This window comes from Lampris incognitus, chromosome 10 (assembly GCF_029633865.1).
Source record: "Lampris incognitus isolate fLamInc1 chromosome 10, fLamInc1.hap2, whole genome shotgun sequence".
NCBI classification, from domain to species: domain Eukaryota; kingdom Metazoa; phylum Chordata; class Actinopteri; order Lampriformes; family Lampridae; genus Lampris; species Lampris incognitus.
Window position 1 is genome coordinate 27,381,773 of NC_079220.1, and position 24,649 is coordinate 27,406,421.

Below are 24,649 nucleotides of genomic sequence, written 5' to 3' on the forward strand. Positions count from 1 at the left end.
AGCAAAGCATGGGCCAGGGTGGGGGGTGGACTGGTGCTTAGATGTATGGAAAAGTTTTGGTGATGTAAGTGGGAGACACAAGGAAAGGAATAGTAAGCAGTGTGTTCCTTCATGTCCCTAACTTACTCTGTGTCAGTTACTCAGCTTTCTTTTTCCATTTTTTTCTCTGTCTTCAGAAAGTAATGAAAGCTACTTTAGATGACAAAAAGGCTTGTAGCAATGGAAAATCCGTTCATGGTATATCCTGTCACATCCAATATCCAACAGAGAAAATTCAGCTTGACTCTTTCCCCATGATCTATTGCAGAAGTATTTTACTTTTCTCATTTTTCTCCTCTGAACTTGAGATCAATAACTCTGCAGGGAACCGCTTTTTTTCCCCCCTCTGTCATGGTGGCAAATAGTCTAACATCCCATCCCATTCTCTATTACTCTCTCTCTCTCCTCCTCTGTCTCTGTTTCTCTCTTGCTCCTGTCTCCTCCCGGCCTTATTTTCTCTCCACTCTTTCCTTGCTTTGTTTGTTCCCATCTGTGTGTACTGGCCCTGTCTGTATATGCGTGTGCATCTGTGTGAATGTGTGTGTGTTTCCAACATGTTTATCCGTCTTCATATTCTTGGGTGTGTTTTTATTCACTCTACATGCTCTCCGCCCCCACCCATCCATCCCCTAACCCTTACCTCCCTTCACCCCTTCACCTCCCCTCCTATGTCTTCCTCGCCCGCAGACCCCGAGCGTGGCGGCAGCCACATGATCTCCACTGATGACCTGGAGTACCCGCGGGAGTATCGGACGCTGGGCAATGGTACGCGACGCTTCTCCAACGTGGGGCTGGTGCACACGTCCGAGCACCGGCACACCGTCATCGCCGCCCAGAGCCTGGAGGCACTGACCAACCTGCATAAGGTCGACATAGAGCGCAAGCGGGACGCCTTCATGGACCATCTGAAGAGCAAGTACCAACAGCAGCAGCAGCAACAGCAGCAGCAGCAACACACCCACCACAGCCCCCACCACAACCCGCCTTCCCCTTCCCCCTCCCATGCGAGCATGAGGGGCGCCTCCGAGCGGTCTGCACGAGAACAGGTACCACTCTCCCACCTCATGACAACCTCTGACTAGTACTCATGTTTGTCTGTAATGTTTGTAAGCAGCAATGTGGACAGAGGCCACACACATAGTTTTGTTGAGTGGTGTACTTGTGTTTTTTTTTTTAACTGCATGACTTGGGTGAAGTAGCACATTGGTCAGCAAGATAATCACGTCTTACTGTTTATTAGATAGTTGCTCTGCACAAAGGCAGCATGAAGCACAATGCTCATTTGGATGACTAGCTGTCCAGTGTGCATGTGAGTGAGACACAGATGAGAGGTAGCCTTTAGCTGTCCTAGTCAGAGGTCTTTATCAGAATGCCTAAACCCAGAGTTAACCCCTTTTCCCCGCTGGGTCTGTAGCCTATGTGCCTGCAGACCTCGACATCAAGGCAGCACGACTGGTGTTGTTCACATGACAGGAAGCACACACACACATACACACACACACACACACACACACACATACATACACACACACACACACACACACATACATGCATCCATACACACATGGTCACAGGCATATGCCAGTGGAGTGCCATGTTATGCTTAGGAACAAGGTGGTTGTCATGCATCCCTCCATCTCTCTCTCTCTCTCTCTCTCTCTCTCTCTCTCTCTCTCTCTCTCTCTCTCTCTCTCTCTCTCTCTCTCTCTCTCTCTCTCTCTCTCTCCATTCAAGTTTTTACCTCAGGCATCTCATAAAATGTTTTGCCTCTTAACATTGTTTAAACATTCTTTTCCTGTCCTCACCCTGTCTTTTCATCTCTCTCGCCACTGCTCGTGTCTCCCTTGAGTGCTGCTATTGCATGTGTGTGAATATTTAAAATCAGGTGTAATCTAAAGAATACGGCATGAAGAAAGGTGTGAAAGAATGAATTAGGAAGATGGAGAGAGAGAGAGAGAGAGAGAGAGAAGGGGAGAATGAGGTGAGTCCGTAGTTGCCACGGCAACCTCCGCCATATACGGCAAGCAGGGATATCGCATTGCAAAGGTCAGGCAGTCGAGAGAAAGGAATTGAACATCAAGGAATGCAGAAGCGAGGAAAGAAGAGAGAAAAACGACTGGATGAAAAAAAAGTAGGCATGGAGGAATACTACAAGTGATGGGACACTGTCCTCCTGGCATGAGAGAGGGAGCAGCAAAAGCCCAGGGTTTCTTGTCATCTGCTGGCTGTGCAGTCAGCTGGGCTAGAGCATGGAGAGGAGGGACTGGGGGGGGGGTGGGGGGAGGAGTCAGGAGGGAGCTGGGAGGAGCAGAGCAGCCGGTCAAGCAGCCTGCTAGTCAATTAGCCAGCACCAGCAGGAGCCAGCCACCCATCTGGGAAGGAGTTAATCGGCTCGTGGTGTAATGAATTAAATAAAGAGTTTCTGCTGCATGTGCTGCTGGATACACAGAGATTGGGAGGGAGAGAGAGAGGTGGGGTGGGGGGAGAGAGAGAGAGAGAAAAGAGAGAAGCGGAGGGAGGGGAGAGTGGCAAAACGCTATGAGGATTCTCTGCACCTGACAGACAGCCTGGGACTGGAATGGTGGACAGGCACAGGTGCACTACAGGTGAGGCTTGGCTAGGGGCTGAAGGTGTGTGTGTGTGTGTGTGTGTGTGTGTGTGTGTGTGCGTGCGTGCGTGCGTGCGTGCGTGCGTGCATGCGTGTTAATGGGGTTGTAGCTGGACTTTGATTCCATGCCTGATGTGTTTGTTTTGGCTGTGGTTGTTGTGGTGACAGTGTATGTTGGACAGGCAGAAGCCAGGCAAGACAAGCCAAGTCAGAGTGGCCATTACTATGGCAGTGGTTTTGGATTTGAGTGTGCGTGCGTGTATGTCTGTGTGTGTGTGTGTGTGTGTGTGTGTGTGTGTGTGTGTGTGTATGTGTGTACGTCTGGGTGTTTAAGAGAGGAAAATGGAGGTAACATTAAAGGAAACTAGACTGAGGTAAACAGTGAGAGAGCAGGGACAGTGGGTGGTTGGGGGAGGGGAGGGGAGCTACAGAGAGAATGACGGAATGAGAAAGAGGAGCAGGCGGAGGAGGGGTGTATGGAGAGAGGCGGGAGCGGGCTGCTTTACATGCAGGTCAGGTAAAGCAGCGCTCACTCTGTCCTGTCAGAGCCCTGTGGTCATCTCCTGCATAAGGGTGCAGGGGAGGGGAGGGGTGTTTTTCTTTTACATACATTATCTGTGTGTGTGTGTGTGTGTGTGTGTGTGTGTGTGTGTGTGTGTGTGTGTGTGTGCGCGTGTGTGTGTGTGTACAGTATCCCCAGGCAAGCAGGTAGGGATGCAGTTATCCCCCTTCAGCCACCAAGTCTAATTTGAAGCCTAAAACATGGGCAGCTATCTTCCCCCCCAGGGCTATATTACACATGTATCACAACAGGGGGCTTTATTAAAAGTGACAAGACACTTGTTCAGCTAACTGGTAGGTTTTCCATCAGCTGGTTTTATGGTAAGTTTGGTTACCATGATGTAGGTGCGGCAGCTGGACACAGTAGAAGCCCCCTCGGATAGCACACAGCTGTGTGGAGCGGGTATGCAGATCCACTGTACCATTCTACAGTAGGTCAAGGATTATAGCCCAGAAAGATTGAGGGGAGAGGAGGTAATATACCAGCTCGCTGTACTGGGTAGACTGAGATGGATGATGCTACAACAAGGCCGAGGCGATTCCTGTGGTATGAACTGTAGGTTTATGATCAACTTGAGATTGGCGGTTTGTTATATGCGCACAAAGAGTTAAGTTTGATTGTTGCTTGTGTCCTCTGAGATGGGTTTGCTGTCACACCGTCTCAGTTCCTAAGCGAAATATTTCTGACTCAAAGCTCAGTCGGTTTGTCTATGTCTGTCTGCGGAGCAACAGTTTAAACATGAAATGCTGAATGCTGAAAGATGTTTACTCTACCTTAGATCTATGAATAAGCCTCATTAAAGCAACAAACAGAGTCAGCAAACACACGCAAACACAACTGAGTGTCGACCATGGTCTAGCTGGCCATATAATGCGCTGTGGGGTAGCTGACATGGGGACATCCTTATCACAATGTCACATGCCCCAGCCACTGCCTCTGGCGCTGGGTGATCATGGCCTCAATACTTCTGGTGTTGGTCTTTGCAAGTATTTCAGTGAGAGGCACACGCTCATGCCAGGTAATTTCCAGGATGCTCAGGAGGCAGCTTATGTGGAAGTGCTCTAAGGACTTGATGTGACAGCTGTAGGTAACCCAAGCTTCACAGCTATAGAGGAGCGTGGCGACACAGACTGCTTATTATACGGTGACCTTTGTGGAGGGTCGAAGGTTCTTGTTCTGAAAGATTGCACCAGAGTCTCCCAAAGCCAGCTGATGCTTGTTTTATGCGGCTCTGGACATCATTGTCAATGCTGCTATCCTCAGAGAGAATGTTCCCCAGATATTTTTAAGATGGCAATTTTGACAGCTGTTCATCACCAATGGTGAAGACAAAGACACTTTATTTGGCATTGTATATATATACAATGAAATTCCCGTATGCATTTAACTCATTCTATACTAGGAGCAGTGGGCAGCCGCCGTGCAACACCCGGGGACCAACTCCAGTTCTTCTTGCCATGCCTGAGTCAGGGGCACAGACAGGAATATTAACCCTAACATGCATGTCTTTTTTTTTAATTTATTTCTGATTTTTCCCTTTTTCTCCCAATTTAGTGGCCAATCCATCCCTATTTTAGTTCAAACACCCACCCTTGTACTGCATGCGTTCGCCAACTGCGTCTCTCCGGCCGGCAGTCTCGAAGGAGATGCCTCGCCACTTCCGTGACAAGGCGAGTCCAGGCCGAACCACTGCTTTTTCTGACTCACACAGAGATGCATTCATGTGACGAACACAAGCCGACTCCGTCCCCCTCCCGAAGACAGCGTTACCAATTATTGCTGCTTCATCGAATCCAGCCATAGTCGGATCTGACGAGACCGGGGCGTGAACCGTGGTCCCCAGTGGGCAACTGCATCAACACAAAGCCAATGCTTAGACCGCTACACCACCGCGGACCCTACATGCATGTCTTTTGATGGTGGGAGTAAACCGGAGCACCCGGTGGAAACCCATGCAGACACAGGGAGAACATGCAAACGCCACATAGAAAGGACCTAGGACAGCCTGGGGTTTAAACCCATGACCTTCTTGCTGTGAGGCAACAGTGCTAACCACTGGGCCACCGTTTGTTTTGTTTTTTGTTTTTTTTGACACATATAGAAAATTAAAAAGGCCGCCCAAGGCAGGTAGAGTGGGTGGGACGCTGGTACTCCATTGGCCGTTGACAGTCAGCCCCATCCTGCTGTATGCTCACACTGCCACAGCAAGGACAGTCTGAAGATCCTCTGGAGTATTGGCCACAATTATAACACAGTAGTCTGCATACTGTAGCTCCAAGACCCGCTCTCTGCAGAATTTGGTCGTTGCGTGGAGCCTCCTGATGTTAAGGAGGTTGCCATCTAGTGTGAAGCCCACTGCCACACCACTGCTGTCTTAAATATCCTTGTGGAGAAGCTTGGTGACACAAAAGAGGAAGACGTTAAAGAGCACTGGCGCTTTCACACACCCCTGCCTCACCCCTGTGCATAAAAGGAACGGCTCAGACTCTTGTCCTTCTATGATCACCTGAGCAGTCATCCCATTATGGAACTGGTGGAGGGTGTTAACAAATTTGTTGGGGCAGCCCAACAAATGTGTCAAATACTTTGGGGAGCTCGACAAAGGCCATGGACAGGTCATGATGTTGCTCACGGCACTTTTCCTGTAGTTGCCGAGCTGTAAAGATGACGTCAATCGTGCTTCTGTTCTTCCTAAATCTACACTGCAATTCAGGCAGCACTGACTCAGTGATGTTACTGACGAGTCTCTGAAGCATCACCTTAGCCAGGATCTTCCATGCAACAGAAAGGAGGGATATGCCCCTACTATTGCTGCAGATGGCCTTGTCACCCTTGTTCTTATAAATAACAATGAGGTTTGCATCTCCCTATTGCTGTGGGATGTTCTCACCAGTCAAATCCTTTGTGATGTACTGATAGAGGATGTGCATACACGTGTGCCTTCTATCCGTCATAACTCAATGGGGATATTGTCAGCGACATGGGACTCATTGTCCTTAAAGTCCCCCTCCAGTCATGTGTTAAGACATAAAATACTCTGCTTGATATAATAAATGGTCTGTTTTTTCTGCAGAATAAGTTCAAATATCTTGTTAAAGTCCTGAAAATCACATCTGTTCCTTCTCCCTCATTAAAAAAAAAATCCAGAATCTGTGAATATGCAAATTATCCCCACCCTCAATTCAAATCTCCCCTCACCTGCAGTGCATAAAGCTGCTCACCGTCAACTCTGCTCATCAATCACAGTAACCTCTGCTTGTTTTGGTTTTTTTTGCTTGCTACTGTACGCTACAGAATGGCAAGTGGTAATATAGGGGTAATTTAGCCGTAGATGTTTGAACCAGAAACCAATACCAAAGAAGAAGAGCAAATTGGACAGGATTGCTGTCACTGTGGCTTGTTAGCACCAGCGGGGAGAAGGAGGCGAGTTGGCGTGATTGTGGAGCCTTTAACTTCCCCGCTGAGCCACCGGTTCACTCTTTTGGGCCAGCATGGCAAGCGGAGCCTCACCACCACCGCCACATCGGGCAGAGGCAAATGTACCAGATGACTGAGCCAGACGAGAGACGGCAGGCTGGTGCCGATGTGGAGAGAGATGGTGGGAGAGCCGGAGTTGACTGACCCCGCAGGGGAGTGCTGGGCCGTGGACGTGGGATTGAGGGAGATGCAGCATGTGCCACGGACAGCACACTGTACTGGGCGGGACCGCCTCTGGATTGCTGTCACTGCGAGGAAGCGGAGCCAGGGAAGGGAGGAAGGGGAGGAAGGGGCACAAGGTGCACCAGAGAAAGCCTGGGAAAGCTCTTCGTACTGGCCAGATCTGTGGCCGGCTCCGTCTACTCTTTGTGTCTGTAGGTATGTGTCATAATAGATATATCTGTGATTGACAATATTTGCCTCTGTCTCTCTATCCAAACCCCCTCATTGAAACAGACTTGTCACAGTCGCGTACAAATGGACATAAAAGAATGGTAATGTATTCTATGTATTGCACTCTACAACGTTAGAAATGCAACGGTAATAGAGAACATGAGCCTTTGGCTTAACTACGTTATCAGTTAGCTAATAATGTGTTGGTAATGATCGATAAACCGTGGTCCCACTCACCGGCTCTGACAAGTTATGACGACGAGAAAGCCTACCGGGAGGAAGTTGCTGCTCTATCACTCTGGTGCCAGGACAACAGCCTCCTCTTGAATGTCTCCAAAACTAAGGAGATGATTGTGGACTTTAGGAGGGCACAACAGCAGAGGACGTACTCACCATTGAGGATTAATGGGACTACTGTGGAGAGGGTGAGCAGGTATAAATACCTGGGAGTCCACCTTACAGAGGATCTCACATGGCAGTCACACACAGACACTCTGGTGAGCAAGGCAAGGCAGCGCCTCTATCACCTCAGGCAGCTGAGGAAATTCAAAGTCTCCCGGAAGATCCTCCAGTCCATCCACTCTGGGGCAGTGGAGAGCATCCTGACAGGATGCATCTCTGCTTGGTTTGGCAACAGCTCCGCCCAAGATAGGAAGGCTCTGCATAGAGTAGTGTGTTCGGCTGAGTGCACTATTGGTAACTCACTCCCCACCCTGCAGGACTTATACACCAAGAGGTGCCGAACCAGAGCCTACAGGATTATGAAGGACCCTTACCACCCCAACAACGGACTGTTCCAGCTGCTGCAGTCAGGCAAGCGTTTCCGCGGTCATGCTGCAAATACAGAGAAACTGAGACAGAGTTTCTTTCCTCAGGCCATCATGACTGTGAACTCTGACCTTACCGGGGCCCCCTCACTGACCCATACTGCCCCCCTCCTGCTCAAGCACGCATGCACACACACACACACACACACACACACACACACACACACACACACACACACACACAGTAAGGTAACCGACTACACATAACTCGTATTATGTACATACATACCTCATATTTCAGTACATATACCTCAGATTTCTATTTTTAAGTGCTTTTACTGTATATATTGTGCTGTCTGTTTTCTTTTTACAGAGAGTTTTTAACTGTTGATTGGAAATTGTAAATTTTATATTGCAAATTGGAATGCGTGTGTACCTGTTGTAATTTGTTGTTTGCACATCTCGGAGCTTGTACCATTTTTTCATTTCACTGCACTCGGGACTTGTACGTGTGTGTACGTGACAAATAAAACTCTTGAATCTTGAATCTACCTTGTAAAGATAACACTCGGATGCGCCATTAGGAAGAAACGATTTGAACACCATAGAAAGTCTCTGGAGAAAAAGGAAGAAAAATAAACTTACCGGTTGACCAACATGTCAGCTCATACTCGCTGTGTCCCCAGGATAAATGGATGGCACATAATGAAACTTCATCTCATCATCAGCTGCTTCACCGGGGTTGGGTCGCGGTGGCAGCAAGCTAAGTAGGGCACTCCAGACGTCCCTCTCTCTAGCAACACCCTTCAGCTCCTCCTGGGGGATCCCAAGGCGTTCCCAGGCCAGATTGGACATGTAGTCCCTCCAGCGAATTCTGGGTCTACCCCAGGGTCTCCTCCCAGTTGGACGTGCCCAGAAAACCTCCAAAGGAAGGCGCCCAGGAGGCATCCTAATCAGATGCCCAAACCATCTCAACTGGATCCTTTCGAAGCGAAGGAGCAGCAGCTCCCTCCAGATGTCCGAGCTCCTCATCCTATCTCTAAGGCTGAGCCCAGACACCCTAGGGAAGGAAAATCGTTTTCCTCCGTAGAGGATGTGGAATGTAGAGTAGTCAAACTTATAGCTGGCAAAATTATGATAAGTAGCTACACCCCGGCTTCTCCTCTGGCTCATATCGCTGAAGCGGATGCAGGTAATGATATGTAAAGCATCACCCCGTCTATTAACAGCATTGGTTCCTTAGGTTTCTTACGTATGAAACCCTGCCTGTCTGAATCCGTTTTTTGTGTCTGTCCCTAGTACACTGCAGTTTTATAGCACATATGCTCAGCCATGGCATTGGCTGCCTATTTTACTCCTGATATGTCTTTTAACATTACCCTAACACCACATGTACATGTTAACGTGGTTAAAAACTTGATTTTCATCGGAAAGTCTCTTTAAAGAAACGGACAGCTTGATAGAACCTCCTGGAAGGTTGGTGGTAGACTGAGGTTGTGGATGGGAAGAAATTCAGGCAGTTAATCCAGGATGGTGGGGTCTGCATCAAGAGCCCCGATTAAGCGGGGTGTCAAAATGTTCAGCTCACCAGGACACACACGTGTGTGTGTGTGTGTGTGTGTGTCCTGTAAGTGTGTAGTGGTTAAGGAAAATAACACACACACATGACTGCAAATAATTATGCACCATTAATGCCAGTCCTTGGTCATTTGACTTCTCAAAAAAACAAATTCATTGATGTTGTCTGAAGAAATGAATAGCAATTATTTATGATGCAGGAACGGAGCCCCTGAGCTGCTGTCATACTGTATCTGGGGTTGTCAAGGGCAATTCTACAGTCCCCGCCAGACTGAATAGATGAGTGACACATGATCATGTGGACAAGGCCTCTCCCAGCCCGGCCCAGCAAAGAAAACCCCGTGCAACCTCATACCGTCTTAACCCTGAACACGACCTACTTTCCACATGGCCTCACACATCACCCTCTGACTGACAAAAGGCTCTTTTGCTCACTGCCTTTCGAAAGGAATAAGCACTGTAGTTCATAATGTAGTCATGCAGAACGCAAAGTAAAGCAGCGATAGGAAATTGACTCTGTGCCACATCAAAGACCTATCTTGTAATAATAGTTGTTTTGACTTTGGGGGAAAAATTGAGTGGCGTGGGGAAAAGCGAGTGCGAGTTGAGCTCGCTTCCCATATCACTTTTAGCCCTTTGTGCCATAGCACCAGTAAAGCTCAACACTCGCAGATATGCGTTCTGTTTTAATGATAAAGACCGTGTGTGTGTGTGTGTGTGTGTGTGTGTGTGTGTGTGTGTGTGTGCGTGTGCGTGCATGCGTGCCCAACCTTAAAGGATAATAGTCATGGTTTTCAACATGGAATACATATGCGTGAATGAGAGGGAGGACAGTGGAATGGTGAGGATGCAAGGACTAGAGCTGATGAAGGCATATGAGTTTAAATACTTGGCGTCAACTGTCCAAAGTCACAGGGAGTGCAGAAAAGAGTTGAAGAAGAGAGTGCAGGCAGGGTGGAGTGGGTGGAGAAGAGTGTCAGGAGGGATTTGTGACAGAAGGGTACCAGTAAGAGTTAAAGGGAATGTTTACAAGATGGTTGTGAGACCAGCTGTGTTATATGGTTTGGCGACAGTGGCGCTGACGAAAAGATAGGAGGCGGAGCTGGAGGTGGCAGAGTTGAATATGCTATCATTGGGAGTGATGAAGAAGGACAGGATTAGGAATGAGTACATTAGAGGGACAGCTCAGGTTGGACGGTTTGGAGACAAAGCAAGAGAGGCAAGACAGACGGCTTGGACATGAGTGGAGGAGAGATGCTGGGTATATTGGGGGAAGGATGCTGAATATGGAGCTGCCAGGGAAGAGGAAACGAGGAAGGCCAAAGAGGAGGTTTATGGATGTGGTGAGAGGGGGCATGCAGGTGGCTGGTGTGACAGAGGAAGATGCAGAGGACAGGAAGAGATGGAAATGGATAATCCGCTGTGGCGACCCCTAACGGGAGCAGCCAAAAATAATAGCAATAGTCGTAGTAGTAGTAGTCATGGTTTTCAACATTATGTCTCTCTCTCTCTTAACAATCCATTAGCAGCCATAACATTCTGTGTCTCTGAAACAGCGCCAAAATTGTTTGGAAAAGTGTCCACAAGAATCGTCATGTATGGCATTCAGTGGCATTTGCTAATACAGCTGTATTTATTGTTGTTATTCACATTTTCTTATACAGCATAGCCTACAGTATGGGCAACATGATCCAGAAAGGGCTGGTGTGGGTGCAGGTCTTTGTTCTAACCAAGCAGTTGGAAACCTGAGTCTACAAATCAAGGTCCTTAGCAAAGACTAATAGAATCAATTTTGGCGCTTTCTGGACTATGTTGCCCATCCGCATTTTTTTTTTTCGGATTTTTTCCCCTTTTTCTCCCCAATTGTATCTGGCCAACTACCCCACTCTTTTGAGCCATCCCAGTTGCTGCTCCACCCCCTCTGCCGATCCGGGGAGGGCTGCAGACTATCACGTCTCCTCCAATACATGTGGAGTCGCCAGCTGCTTCTTTTCACCTGACAGTGAGGAGTTTTGCCAGGGGGACGTAGCACGTGGGAGGATCATGCTATTCCCCCAGTTCCCCCTCCCCCCCCCGAACAAGCGCCTTGACCAGAGGAGGCGCTAGTGCAGCGACCAGGACACATACCCACATCCGACTTCTCACCCGCAAATATGGCCAATTGTGTCTGTAGAGACACCCGACCAATCCAGAGGTAACACGGGGTTTCGATCTGGCGAACCCCGTGTTGGCAGGCAACGGAATAGACCGCCATGCTACCTGGATGCTCACCCATCCCTATTTCAATGTAGCTCACCAAAGGTAGCAACAAACCAGGAAGTAAGGTTTGTTGTTTTCATATTCACAGATTGCCTGCCAGTGATGACATAATAATCAGACTTGGGACCAGTGTACTGTGTATTGGTCTCCAGTAAAGCCTCCATATGTTTCCAGTGAGGAAGCATCAGCTGCTTTAGTGATAAGAGATCTGTCCACAGGACTTTGTTGCCACACACAGACCAAGTTCGAGGCGACCGTACAGAGAGGAAGAAAACACACAGCAGGCTGAGAGAGAGAGAGAGAGAGAGAGAGAGAGAGAGAGAGAGAGAGAGAGAGAGAGAGAGAGAGAGAGAGAGAGAGAGAGAGAGAGAGAGAGAGAGAGAGAGAGAGAGAGAGAGAGAGAGAGAGAGAGAGAGAGAGAGAGAGAGAGAGAGAGAGAGAGAGAGAGAGAGAGAGAGAGAGAGATAGACTTTGACTTTTAAAATAAATTTTATTTACATCACAGTAAAAAAACTATCACTCCATTCCCATCGTCAACATTAAACAAACTGGTAAGCTAGAAAACAAAATTACATGCATCATTACTCAATCAAAATACACACGACCGTAATGAATTAGAAATTCAGAACAAGTGACCCATCTTCACTTAGTGAACATAAAACACATTGTAACCCCCACAAAGCCCCGAAAGAGTCAAGATTACTGGTCAGGGTGTAGAAAGCGTGCTCTATCCCCAGACGAGCCGCCACCAAACCCTTCATACTCTGCACCACATCGGTCCAGCCCTGACCTAGTATCTGATTCTTCCTGGTCTTCCAGATCGCTAGCTCAGCAGTGCTGAACAGAAAATTGACTAGGACCAGGAGAGGTCTTTTTCTTGTCGTGTATTTGGGCCCAAAAACAAACATGGGGATGGAGAAACCCTCACCCAAAGCTTCCACCCATTCCTGCAGTACCCTAAATAAGCCCACCAATCGAGGACAAGAGATCACTAAGTGCTCTAACGTTTCCCTCTTGAGTGCAGAAAGGACAGCCTCCCCAGTGCTTGGATCGAGGTGAGCCCTGTCTGTTCGTTGCTATTGCTCAATGTATAATCCTCCACTGGAGGTCAGCCATCCATTTCTCAACAGGAGGCTTATACAGGACCCCTCCAGCTGCCCTTAGGGGTACAGTCTGAAGCAAAAACCTCAGTCCACCTCGACTCCCTGACTTCAGCCAGAGAGCGAAGGTTGAGTACCTTCACACAGCTGTAGTAAAGCTGCTTCTTCCCACAAGAGCTGAAACCACCCAGCACTGGTGGACTCAGGTAAAGAAGCAGTCCACTCCCCCCTTGCCATGCCCCAAATGCAGGACTGACGATCAGGGAGGGAAAAACGTACTCATTGTCATCATCCCATTGGTCAGCAAGAGCACGATTTTCAGCAAACACCCACAGTGGCCCGGGCAGGGACTCCCGGACTTCCTCCACAACCCTCTTCAGCACGCTGGAGGACCTGATGTTGATGATGCCACCAAGTGTTTCCAGGGATGTTCTTGTAAGATGGCCCAGTTTGGTAATGCCAGCCTCAACAAATGCAGTCCACACTGTTCCAGAGGATAAGGTGGTATTCGTAAGGAAGTCGTTGTGAAACAGCAGCTCCTCAAAAAGCCACATTCCTGGTCTAGGTTCTGGAGTTCGTGTGACCTTCAGCATCTGCCAGGCTTCAACCACCGAGGTGTAAAAAGATGTGAGTCCAACTAGGTGAGCTTCTGTTGATCTCAGGAAAAAAATCTGCTTATCCAACCCAAGCCGACCAGCTTTCCGAAGAAGCAGCCAAGCAGGAGCCAACCAGCAGTGACCGCAGCCATAAAGCAGCCTCTGCGCTGTCTGTAATCTGAAGGCCACAGTCCTGGACCGAATGTCTATAAGTCCTTGTCATCCCTCTGCCACAGGGAGATACAGGGCCGATGCCCTCAGCCAGTGCTGACCAGACCAGGAAAACTTCACCAGGAGCTTCTGCATCCCTTCTGCAAGGCCTGGCGGTGGCACCAAAACAGCGAGTCTTTGCCAGAGATACGAGGCGACCAGATTACTAACTATCAGAGCTCTTCCCCTGTAGGACAGCTGGGGTAGCATCCAATTCCATTTAGGCAATCTGGCTTCCAGCCTCTCCAGCACTCCCTCCCAGTTCTGCCTCTGAAAGTCCTCACTTCCCAGATATACTGCTAGAACTTTAATACCTCTTACCCCCCACCTAAGAGTCCCAGGAAGACTAGGAGCACTCTTCAAGTGCCACTGACCCACCAAACAAGCCTCAATTTTCCCCCAGTTGACTTTGGCTGAAGAAGCCTTTTCATACAAGGACAGGCTTTCTTCCAATTCCAGAACATCTCCCTCTCCCTGGACAAACATATTAACAGCATCAGCGTATGCTGATACAACAACCGAAGGGTGTTGAGCTAGCTCTGGCAGAGAGATACTCCTCAGCCTGCTCCTCAACCTACATAGGAGAGGCTCAATGGCAATTCTGTAGAGCTGGCCTGAGATGGGGCAGCCCTGCCTAATCCTCCTCCCAACTGGCACAGGACAGCTCAACCCCCCCCACACACACACACACACCTTCACTACACAACATGCACCACTATACAGCAGCTTTAACCAGGACAGGAACCCCTCCCCAACACCAAAGGCCTGCAAGGTGGAGAAAAGAAAAGTGTGATCTACACGGTCAAAAGCCTTCTCTTGGTCAATGGACAAGATACCAACATTTATATCATATAGCTTACATATATCAAACACATCTCTCATCAAAAACAAATTACCTGTCATAGACCTGTCTGGAACACAATAGGATTGATCCGCACCAATCAATAGTTCAATAAACAATTTCAGTCTGTTAGACCAAACTTTGGAGAGGATTTTATAGTCTGCACACAAAAGAGCTATTGGTCTCCAATTTTCCAAAAGGGCTAAATCTCCCCTCTTAGGCAGCAGAGAGAGAACTGCATGCCTGCAAGAAGGAGGAAGTATCCCTTTTTTAAAGCACACTTTAAACATGTGTAGAAGATCTTGTCCCAAAACACTCCAGAAGTGTTTAAAAAAGTCGGATGGTAAGCCGTCTAGTCCTGGAGCCTTGCCTGATGCCATCTGAGACACTGCAGCAGTCAGTTCATCTAGCGGTATGTCCATGCTCAATGTATGCTGTTCTGCTGGACTCAGCTGGTGAAGGCCCTGTAAAAGCTCTGCAGCAGAGTCCACATCACAGCCCTCTGCCCTGAACAAGTCAGTGTAGAAGTCCACTGCATGCTTCCTCATCTCAGCGGAATCTCTAGCACCTTTCCATCAGGGAGACGAAGACACACCATCTTTTTTTCCTTTTTTTTTTTAACCACTGACTTCTCTAAATTAAAGAAGAAAGCAGTTGGTGCATCCATGTCTTGGAGTCTGGTGAAGCAGGCTCGGACTAAAACTCCTTTAGCTCTCTCTTGCAGGGAGGAGTTCAGCTGCTGTCTTTTACAGTGTAAGAGATTATTATGCTGCTGATCAGGCTGTGAGGTGGAAACATCTTCCAGGTCTCTTATCTCGTCTTCTAACTCCTGTACAGCTCTCTTAATGTTGGCTGTGGAATTGTATATGTATTGTTGGGCCTTCCTACCTCCCACCATTGAGTTAGAGAAAGAAAACCATCTTTCTTAGATCGCCAACAATCCCAAAACAATTTAAAGTTTTCACAAAAATTGTGATCATGTAGTAATTTAACGGTAAAATGCCAAAAAAAAGTTGGGTTTTTCAGGTGGGAGATAAGATCAGCTCCATTAAAACTACATGATGATCCATAAAAGCAACCGAGTGGATCTGACAATTAACAACTCGAGCTGTAAAGGAGCTAGACACGTAAAACCTGTCCAATCTAGCTGCACTAACTGTGCCATCTGACATTTTGACCCAAGTGTACTGTTTGACTGAAGGGTGTTTCATCCTCCACACATCAACTAAATCAGATTTCTTTAAGACATGGGACAAAACAGACGATGACTGAAGATGTGGCTCCTCTCCAGCCCTATCTAAGGTAAAATCAGTGCAGCAATTCCAGTCTCCACCCAATAAAATACACCCCCCCCCCGGATTAATGCCATCCAATTGGTCCTGCAACATCTTAAAGAGCCCTCCACGCTCAGAGCCATTGTTTGGTGCATAAACTTTAATAAAAATAAACTTAAACTCCCCTATTTCCGCTTTCAGCATAAGGACCCTGCCCTGACCTTCTCAATCTCTGTGCTGGACAAGATGTTCACATTTGAGGCAGGAGAAAATAAAATGGCAACTCCTGCACTAAAATTGGTCCCATGGCTAAGCACATGTTGCCCTGCCCACCACAAGCCCCAGTCTATTTCATTCATGCTGTCACTGTGTGTTTCTTGTAGAAAAAACACATCTAGTCCTTTCTGTGTGATTACTTCCGTTACTAAGGCTCTTTTCTGTGCATCTCTACCCCCATTCATGTTTAATGAAGCCACCTTAAAACCCTGCATTGGAGGGGAAGAAAGACAGACCAGTGAGAAATCAAACAGAAAAAGACAGCTGAGAAGAAACATCAAGTGTTGCATGATCATGGTACATCTAAACTGAGAGTTTCATTTTCATCACCATTTTTGCCATAGGCACTTTCAAATCTCTCCTTAGACCAATAACATGTTTCTTTAGACTGTAACATTTCTTGCTATCCGGTACATATAATCCCACATCCTGCCACAGTGTAGTAACTGACCGGATGAATTTGTCAGCATCAGGAAAATAATCCATGATATTGTCTGTGAATGTTCTCATTCATCCAGGTCATGGTTAGCCAAAGGAGTTGAATCAAGTGCAACTGGTCTTGGTATATATCCGTGAAGACGTTTCGCCTCTCATCCAAGAGGCTTCCTCAGTTCGTGCCTTTCTGACTAGAGGAAGCTAGTCTAGTCTGACTAGCTAGTCTAGTCTGACTAGCTTCGTCTAGTAAAATAATCATACAATAAACACAGTAGGAAAAATAAAAGAGGGAAAATCGAGAAAAAGTCACAGATTCTCCGCCAAACTCACCACGCTCTCCACCACCAAAACTCCCAGCATGCGGTGCAGAGAGAGAGAGAGAGAGAGAGAGAGAGAGAGAGAGAGAGAGAGAGAGAGAGAGAGAGAGAGAGAGAGAGAGAGAGAGAGAGAGAGAGAGAGAGAGAGAGAGAGAGAGAGAGAGAGACGGAGTAAGATAGGGAGAGATGTGAGATGTGGAAAGACAGAGGGAATTGGGAGAGAGTGAAGTAAATAAGAGACGGGAGGAGAGAGCGAGAGAAGGAGAGAGAGAGAGAGTGTGTGAGAGAGAGAGAGAGAGAGAGAGAGAGAGAGAGAGAGAGAGAGAGAGAGAGAGAGAGAGAGAGAGAGAGAGAGAGCAAGAGGCACCGTCTCAGGAAAGGAACCACGTCATGGCCAAATTGAGGGAACATTAACTGAAAGATTAGATTACAATAAAGAAATAATCAGTTGAAAATGTGCTCTGTGATGCCTATGTTTATGGAAATAATCTGGGCCTTTGGAGAGGCGATATTAAAATGGAAGGTTGATAATGAAAAACCAGCAACTATCATAAATCAAAACTTGCTGTCACTTTTTTTATCTTTGTGCCTAGAGTAATGTGGTTTCTGCAGAGGAGAGGCTAAATGAATTGAAAATTGCCTGCAGATAAGAATAAGAAGCAAAGTAAGAGTTTGGATTAGAATTAAAATTCATGAACTCTCCCCCATCTTCTTTAATTCCCATGTCATTCTGATATATCCGTGGACCATTTGTGGCTTGCTCTGGTTTTGACTATAGGATGATTACTTTTTAATGGAAAGCTTATGTCCTTAGGCCGCAGCCATCATGTGGACATCCCTCCTGTGTGTGATAGAGCAGGAGGTTTGGGCAGAGACAAGGCAGTTGTTTGGGTTGATGGTGATGGTGGTTGGTGGGATGGTGTAGAGGAGAGATAGGGGACCACGGTTCGGAGAAAATTGCTACGGTTTTCAAATTTCAGATGAAACGAGAGAGACAGGTGGACCGATGGAAAGCAAGACACAAGAGGAGGAGGAGAGAAAGCTTCTGCTAGTGATCGAAAAGTCTGGGAGACAAGCCAATGTCTGGACAAAAGAATGGGCTGCTCACCAATTCATTTTCATTTCTTTCATTTGCTTCCTTCATAAATCACAGCCAAAGGCTCTATGTCGCTATGCATTTGCTGTAACCTGACACCTGCAAACAATCATCTTTCCCTTCCCCACAATAACCCCTATCAAACTATCATAATTACATTTAGATAACCACATCTCTGGTCAGCACTGTTTCTCCACAGCAAGGGATCCCTGGGCTTAATCCCAGCGTTTGTCTTTGGAGTTTGCATATTCTTCCTGAGTTTGTGTTGCTTTCCTCCTCCTACAGTCTGACGACATGCATGCCAGGTGAATTTGCAGACTTCAAATTGCCCATAGCTCTGAATTATGTGGAAGTGAGTGTGTTTGTGGGCTCTATAACGGACGGGTGGCCTGTCCAGGGTCCAGTTTTGGTGGCTCGTCATTTTTATCTCATTATCATGAAGGGCATTATACACCAGCAAGTGACAAGTTGTTGCTGTCATTCATTTCAGTAAGAGCCAGATGACGGCAGCAGTGACTTCTATGCCCGAGCACAGCTTTTTCCCCCATTTCCACTGAATCTGTTGAGGTTTGACCAGGTCAAACTTTTCCGCTGGCCATTGATTGATGGCCTATAGATGGTGGTGGAGATGAGTATTTTGTTGCGGTGGCAGAATCATTTGAGGCACTGCTTATGCTTATGTCTGAGTACTCCATGCACATATATAACTCTATGTTGGAGACATATTAAGTATGTCAGCAAAAAAGAAATATACCTTGGACAATTCAAGTGTGGTGGCCCAGTGGTTAGCACTGTCGCCTCACAGCAAGAAGGTCCTGGGTTTGAACCCTGGGGTTGTCGAACCTTGGGGGGGGGGGCGTCGGTCATCCCGGGTAGTCCTCTGTGTGGAGTTTGCATGTTGTCCCCGTGTCTGCGGTGGGTTTTCTATGGGTGCGCCAGTTTCCCCCACCATAAAAGAAACATGCATGTTAGGGTTTATACCCCTGTCTGTGCCCCTGACCGAGGCAATGGGAAAAGAACTGGAGTTGGTCCCCGGGCGCAGCATGAAGGCGGCAGCCCACTGCTCCTAGCTACACAGATCACAGCTAGGATGGGTTAATTTGCAGTAACTGAATTTCTCCAAGTGGATTAATAAAAGAAACTTAAAAAAAAAACGTAAAAATTGAAATTTGATATCTTTCTCAATACTAATATGCCCATATCCTCCGTCCTGTTTATAATTTTCGGCATGCTGGCCTCACTAGCTATGACGAAGGGTTATGATTAGGGTTTGGGTCACGTACTTAGCTTCCAATCCTGAGTAGAGTAGAAATGTGCACTGTGGGGTGTCCAGGAGGTTTGGTGGTTTATTCCATTGCCTACCAACACAGAGATCGGCGGTTTGAATCCCCATGTTACCTCCGGCTTGGTCGGGCGTCCCTAAAGACACAATTGGTCAAGATTCAATATTCTTTATTTGTTACGTCTCATTATAAAAGTGTAAGAGAGTAAAATTCTTGAGTTTCAGCTCCTCAACACTGCAGCAACTATAGTAACTGAACAACAACAAAACAGAACAAAAAAAGCAGCAACAATAATAGTATGTGATGTATGTACGGTGCTGTGTGTGTGTGTGTGTGTGTGTGTATTCCCAGCCCCAATAAATGTGCACACGTATGTGTGTGTAGTTGTCTGTATATCCGTGCATGTTTGTGCATACCAAGCTACCTCTGTGTGTGTGTGTGTGTGTGTGTGTGTGTAAACTGATGATCCGCTGAAGACCACAGGTCAGTACCATCAGTCTGGCACCAGGCTTAGTGTCTTTTAATGTTCTTTGTTCAAAAGCATGGTTGCTGGGTGGAAAAAGTTGTTTCGGAGCCTATTGGTCCGGGCTTTGAGGCTGCGGTACCACTTGCCTGATGGTAGCAGCTGGAACAGTCCATAGTTGGGGTGGCTGGGGTCTTGGATAATCCTATGGGCTTTGCTGACACAACGTCTATTGTATATGTCCTGGATGGAGGGAAACTTGCATCCACCGATGTCCTGGGCCGTCCGCACAACCCTCTGCAGTGTTTTGTGGTTGTGAGCAGTACAGTTCCCATGCCAGGCGCTGATGCATCCAGTCAGGATGCTCTCAGTTTTGTCTCTGTAGAAGGCCCGTAGAATCCTGAGCCCCATGATGAACTTCTTCAGTCGCCTGAGGTGAAAGAGGTTTGCTGTGCCTTTTTCACCACATGGTTGGTGTGTTCATCCCAAGTGAGGTTCTCCGTAATGTGGACACCGAGGAACTTGAAGCTCTTGACTCTCTCTACAGCAGTCCTGTTGATGGTGATGGGGTCCAGCCTCCCCCTCTCTTCCTGCAGTCCACAATCAGCTCCCTGGTTTTGTCGAAGTTGAGAGAGAGGTTATTCTCCTGGCACTACTTTGTTAGATTGTTAACCTCTTGTATGCCATCTCGTCATCGCCGGTGACCAGGCCCATCACCGTCGTGTTTCAGCAAACTTTATCACCAAGTGGGAGCTGTGTGGCCACGCAGTCATGGATGTACATGGAGTAGAGGAAGGGACTCTGGGGCTCCTGTATTCAGGGATCAGAGGGGCAGAAGTGTTGAAGCCCATCCTCACCAGCTGGCATTGGCTCTACAGGAAGTTCAGGATCTAGCTGCACAGGCTGGGGCTGAGTCTTAAGTCCCTGAGCTTGGTGTAGAGTCTGGAGGGGACTATGGTGTTGAATGCTGCGCTGTGGTCTACAAACAGCATTCTCACATAGGAGTTCCTTTTCTCCAGTTGGGCGAGGGCGGTATGGAGTGTAGTAGCTATTGCGTCATCAGTGGATCTATTTGGTCGGTAGGCAAATTGGTGGGGGTCAAGGGTGGGCGATAACATACTACAGATTAGTCCCTTAACAAGCCTCTCAAAGCATTTACTCACTATGGAAGTGAGAGCAACAGGACGCCAATCATTCAAGCATGTTACCTTGGTCTTCTTCGGCACTGGTACAATGACTGATGATTTAAAATGGGAAGGGACTACACACAGGGAAACGGAGAGGTTGGAAATATCCATGAAGACACCCGTCAGCTGCGTTGCACATGCTCTGATCATTCAGCCTGGAATGCCGTCCGGCGTACGAATGACCTGCACAAGTTGGACTCGGCAATGGCCAGCGCGCTGTCCATATCGGCAGCGGTGGAGTCTTCTCCCAGGAGGTTAGTGCCAAAAACCTCAAACCGAATGAAAAAACTATTGAACTCGTCCAGGAGGGAGGTAGCGGCATTGGCTAAGTTGCCGGGTCTCCCTTTGAAGTCCGGTATTGTGTGTAATCCCTGCCACGTGCTATGTGGGTCGTTAGTGATCCGATTTGCCGAACGGTGGGTGGAGGAGGGGTTTGTAGGCATTGATAAAAGCAGCCTCCGGGTGCATATTTTCCATGCTGCTGATTGTCCTGTACAGTTCCTTGAGTGCCAGGTCCGAGTTGGCATCAGGCGGGATGGACACAGCTATCACAACAGCTGTGTACTCTCTAGGCAAACAAAATGCCCGACACAGGAGCGAGAGATATTTTAGGTCCGGGGAACAGAAAGACTTGAGAGAATGTAGTATGTTCCTAGGGTCACACCAAGCATTATTGATCATGAAATATACACCACCCCCCTTGCTTTTCCCACCGGAGAGTTCTTTCGACCTGTCCGCTCGAAACACAGAAAATCCCATTGGGACGATTGCATGGTCTGGGATTTCCTCCGACAACCGAGTCTTTGTAAGGCAGATGATGTTACATTCCCTTGTTTCTCACTGTGAGGAGATCTGGTAGTGTCTGCAGGTGGGAAACCGGATGTGGGTATATGTGCTGGTCACTGCACTAGCACCTCCTCTGGTCGGTCGGGGCACCTGTTCAGGGGGAAAGGGCAACTGGGGGGAATAGCGTGATCCTCCCATGCTCTGCGTCCTCCCGGTGAAACTCCTCACTGTCAGGTGAAAAGAGGCGGCTGGCGACTCCACATGTATCAGAGGAAGCATGTGGTAGTCTGCAGCCCTCCCCGGATTGGCAGAGGGGGTGGAGCAGCGACTGGGACAGCTCGGAAGAGTGGGGTAATTGGCCAAGTACAATTGGGGAGAAAAAGGGGCAAAACAATAATAATAAAATAATAATGTGTACTGTGTTGGGATGCTCAAACAACACAGTCAAGTATTTTTTGATAAAAAAAATGTCCAATTTCCAATGTCATTTATATCTGGGGTTTCTTTTAATGTTCTTTATAAACTCAATTTTGCAGCAGTTTGACATCCAGAGGGGATGTCAGCTGTCTAAGCTAGATACATTTTTAATGAACTAGCTAGTGTTGGCTAATTGCATATTGTTAACAACTTGCTAAAAGCACACCAGAGACTAACAAGTAGGGTGTAGTGGAAAAGTTGTCTGGCCAAATGGTCACCTTTCTGGGTAATTAATAAATGACAGCATCACCTCTTCCATTGGCACAGTGTATGCAGTTTATGGCAAATCTGTAGCGGTCACAAATTTTTATGACATTACTACCAGCATACCACCCTCTACTAAATGAATAAATAACCAAATTTGAGGAAGCCCTATAATTTGGCAGCATTTATTCAATTTATTTACATATTCTGTCATAGATGAAAGTCATCCTGCCAAGGTGTTTTGGGTCATCTATCTCACAGCCTGGAGGTGTTTTTCGTATTTTCTAGCGGGAAACTTTTGCAAATAGAAATTGAAATGGTTTTTCATACATGGGAAAGCATTTGATTTTGTGTCAGGAGCCTACTGGCAGCCTAGGTTTTCTACTTTGTTTCCCTACCCATTTCACTGCTGCACCCATTGGCCAAGCTTTTACACTGGATGCCTAAAGTCAGATGGCTGTTATTGACGAGGCAAATATCTAACTCTCGCTCTCTCTCTCTCTCCCCTGTTTCCTCCACTGTCCCATTCTGCAGCAACAGCCCAACTACTGGAGTTTTAAGGTCAGTGCAGCATGGCTGTGTCTCCGTGTTTGTCATTCTCATGTCCAATTTGTGTGTGTGCATAAGTTTATCTATTTGTGTCTGCAATGTGCGTATGTCTTCGTGTGTGCGTGCGTGCAGGCATGTGTGTGTGTGCGTGTGCATGTGTGTGTGTTTCTGTTTTCCTTCGTGTGTGATATGTGGTTCTACATTGTCTGTGTATGTCTGTGTCTGCATGTGTAAGTCGGTGTGGGTCAGCGTCTGCTGGGCTGTGATTTGATGTGGTGTGTATTTCTGTCCTTGTCTCTGCTCGTTCAGGCTCCTCTAGCATCATTAGCCTATCTTCCCCATCCCCCTGACTCCTGCAGCCCCATGCCCGCTGCACATTTGGCACCCAGCTCAGTTGGCATCTCTCAACTCCAAGGAAGCTGCGGGGGGGGGGTGCAGCTTAAACAGCTCAAGCACCATTTAATCTGCAGGAAACGATTCTCTCTGGATTTATGATACCTCAGTCAGCTAGTGCTAATGGGTAGCAGCCATGTGACCTTACAGAAATATTACTCAGGCTGACTGAGACGTTAAGAAGACATTTCAGACATCCCGCTGAAATAATGCTTTGACATTAGCAAGAGTTGCAATTTACAGCCAGCCTGCTGAAAGGTTTTATAGAGAAAATATGTACTGTGTGTTACCACACCTAGCCACCTACCTACCTAATCTACCTAGCTTTCTCTTTGTCTATTATTTTAGTAAGTGAGAAAGACCTTTTGGATGTGCTGCGTCTGGTAAAAAATCAGACAATGGGCAGAGAGAATCTCCAAGAATAAGACAGGTCACATCCAGACACTTGCACGAGTGGCATGGTACCTGGGTTATGCTTTCACCACTGCCTCCTGAGAGAGAGAGACATAGACAGAGACAGAGAGAGAAACAGAGAGAGAGAGACAGAGACAGTGAGACAGAAAGAGAGAGAGAGAGATGGATTTATGGATACATGAATATTTTGTCAGAATATGATGCTTAAAGCATCAATAAATCATGGCGTACACAGTATCTCTGCTTAAATAAGGTTTTTTGGGTTTTTAATGTATGTTGTGTTGGGTATATGTGTTTACCTGTGAGCCAGCAAACGCTATGTAATGTATATATCCTTGGTATGTTGTGGAGGATGTGTAGGGCCTCAGAGGCATGCCGTCTATATAAAGGGACTCCAAGGATGTATTGATGTGTGTGCAGGTGAGGGGACAAGAGCACATCTGCTCTATAGTCTTTCCTGAACGTCAGCGCACAGTACACATCCGATGCGAGGGAGATGTCGCTGAACATCAATCGCCATTTCTCTTGACTTGTGTGCTAGACTGCTCAGTTCATCTCAAAAACCCGTTACCATTACACAAGTGTGAAATGAAACGGAACTCAGAGATTCTCACCCACATAAACTGCATTTAGTTTCCTCGAAGCAATATTACAGTTGACACCTGCATGCAGCGCATACTTAATATCACATACTTAAACACCAACATCTTGCAGAAATCAATTGCAGATACAAGCAGCTGAAATGAGTGTCCTCTGTAGGGTGTCTGGGCTCAGCCTTAGAGATAGGGTGAGGAACTCGGACATCCGGAGGGATCTCAGAGTAGAGCCGCTGCTCCTTCGCGTCGAAAGGAGCTAGTTGAGGTGGTACAGGCATCTGATTAGGATGCCTCCTGGGTGCCTTCCTTTGGAGCTTTTCCAGGCACATCCAACTGGGAGGAGACCCCGGGGTAGACCCAGAACTGGCTGGAGGAACTATATGTGTAATCTGGCCTGGGAATGTCTTGGGATCCCCCAGGAGGAGCTGGATGGCATTGCTGGGGAGAGGGATGTCTGGATTGCCCTACT

General features: G+C 47.4%; 1 protein-coding gene across 1 annotated transcript in view; it reads left to right on the forward strand.

Annotated features, from left to right (window-relative positions):
* The first annotated feature begins 734 nt into the window (after positions 1-734).
* Positions 735-24,649, forward strand: part of srcin1a (SRC kinase signaling inhibitor 1a) — a 94,812-nt gene continuing 70,897 nt past the window's right edge. Inside the window, exons 1-2 of the mRNA XM_056288380.1 lie at positions 735-1,085; positions 22,763-22,789. Coding sequence (XP_056144355.1) covers positions 750-1,085; positions 22,763-22,789 — 363 coding nt within the window. The 5' untranslated portion in view covers positions 735-749. The remainder of the gene's footprint in view (positions 1,086-22,762; positions 22,790-24,649) is intronic.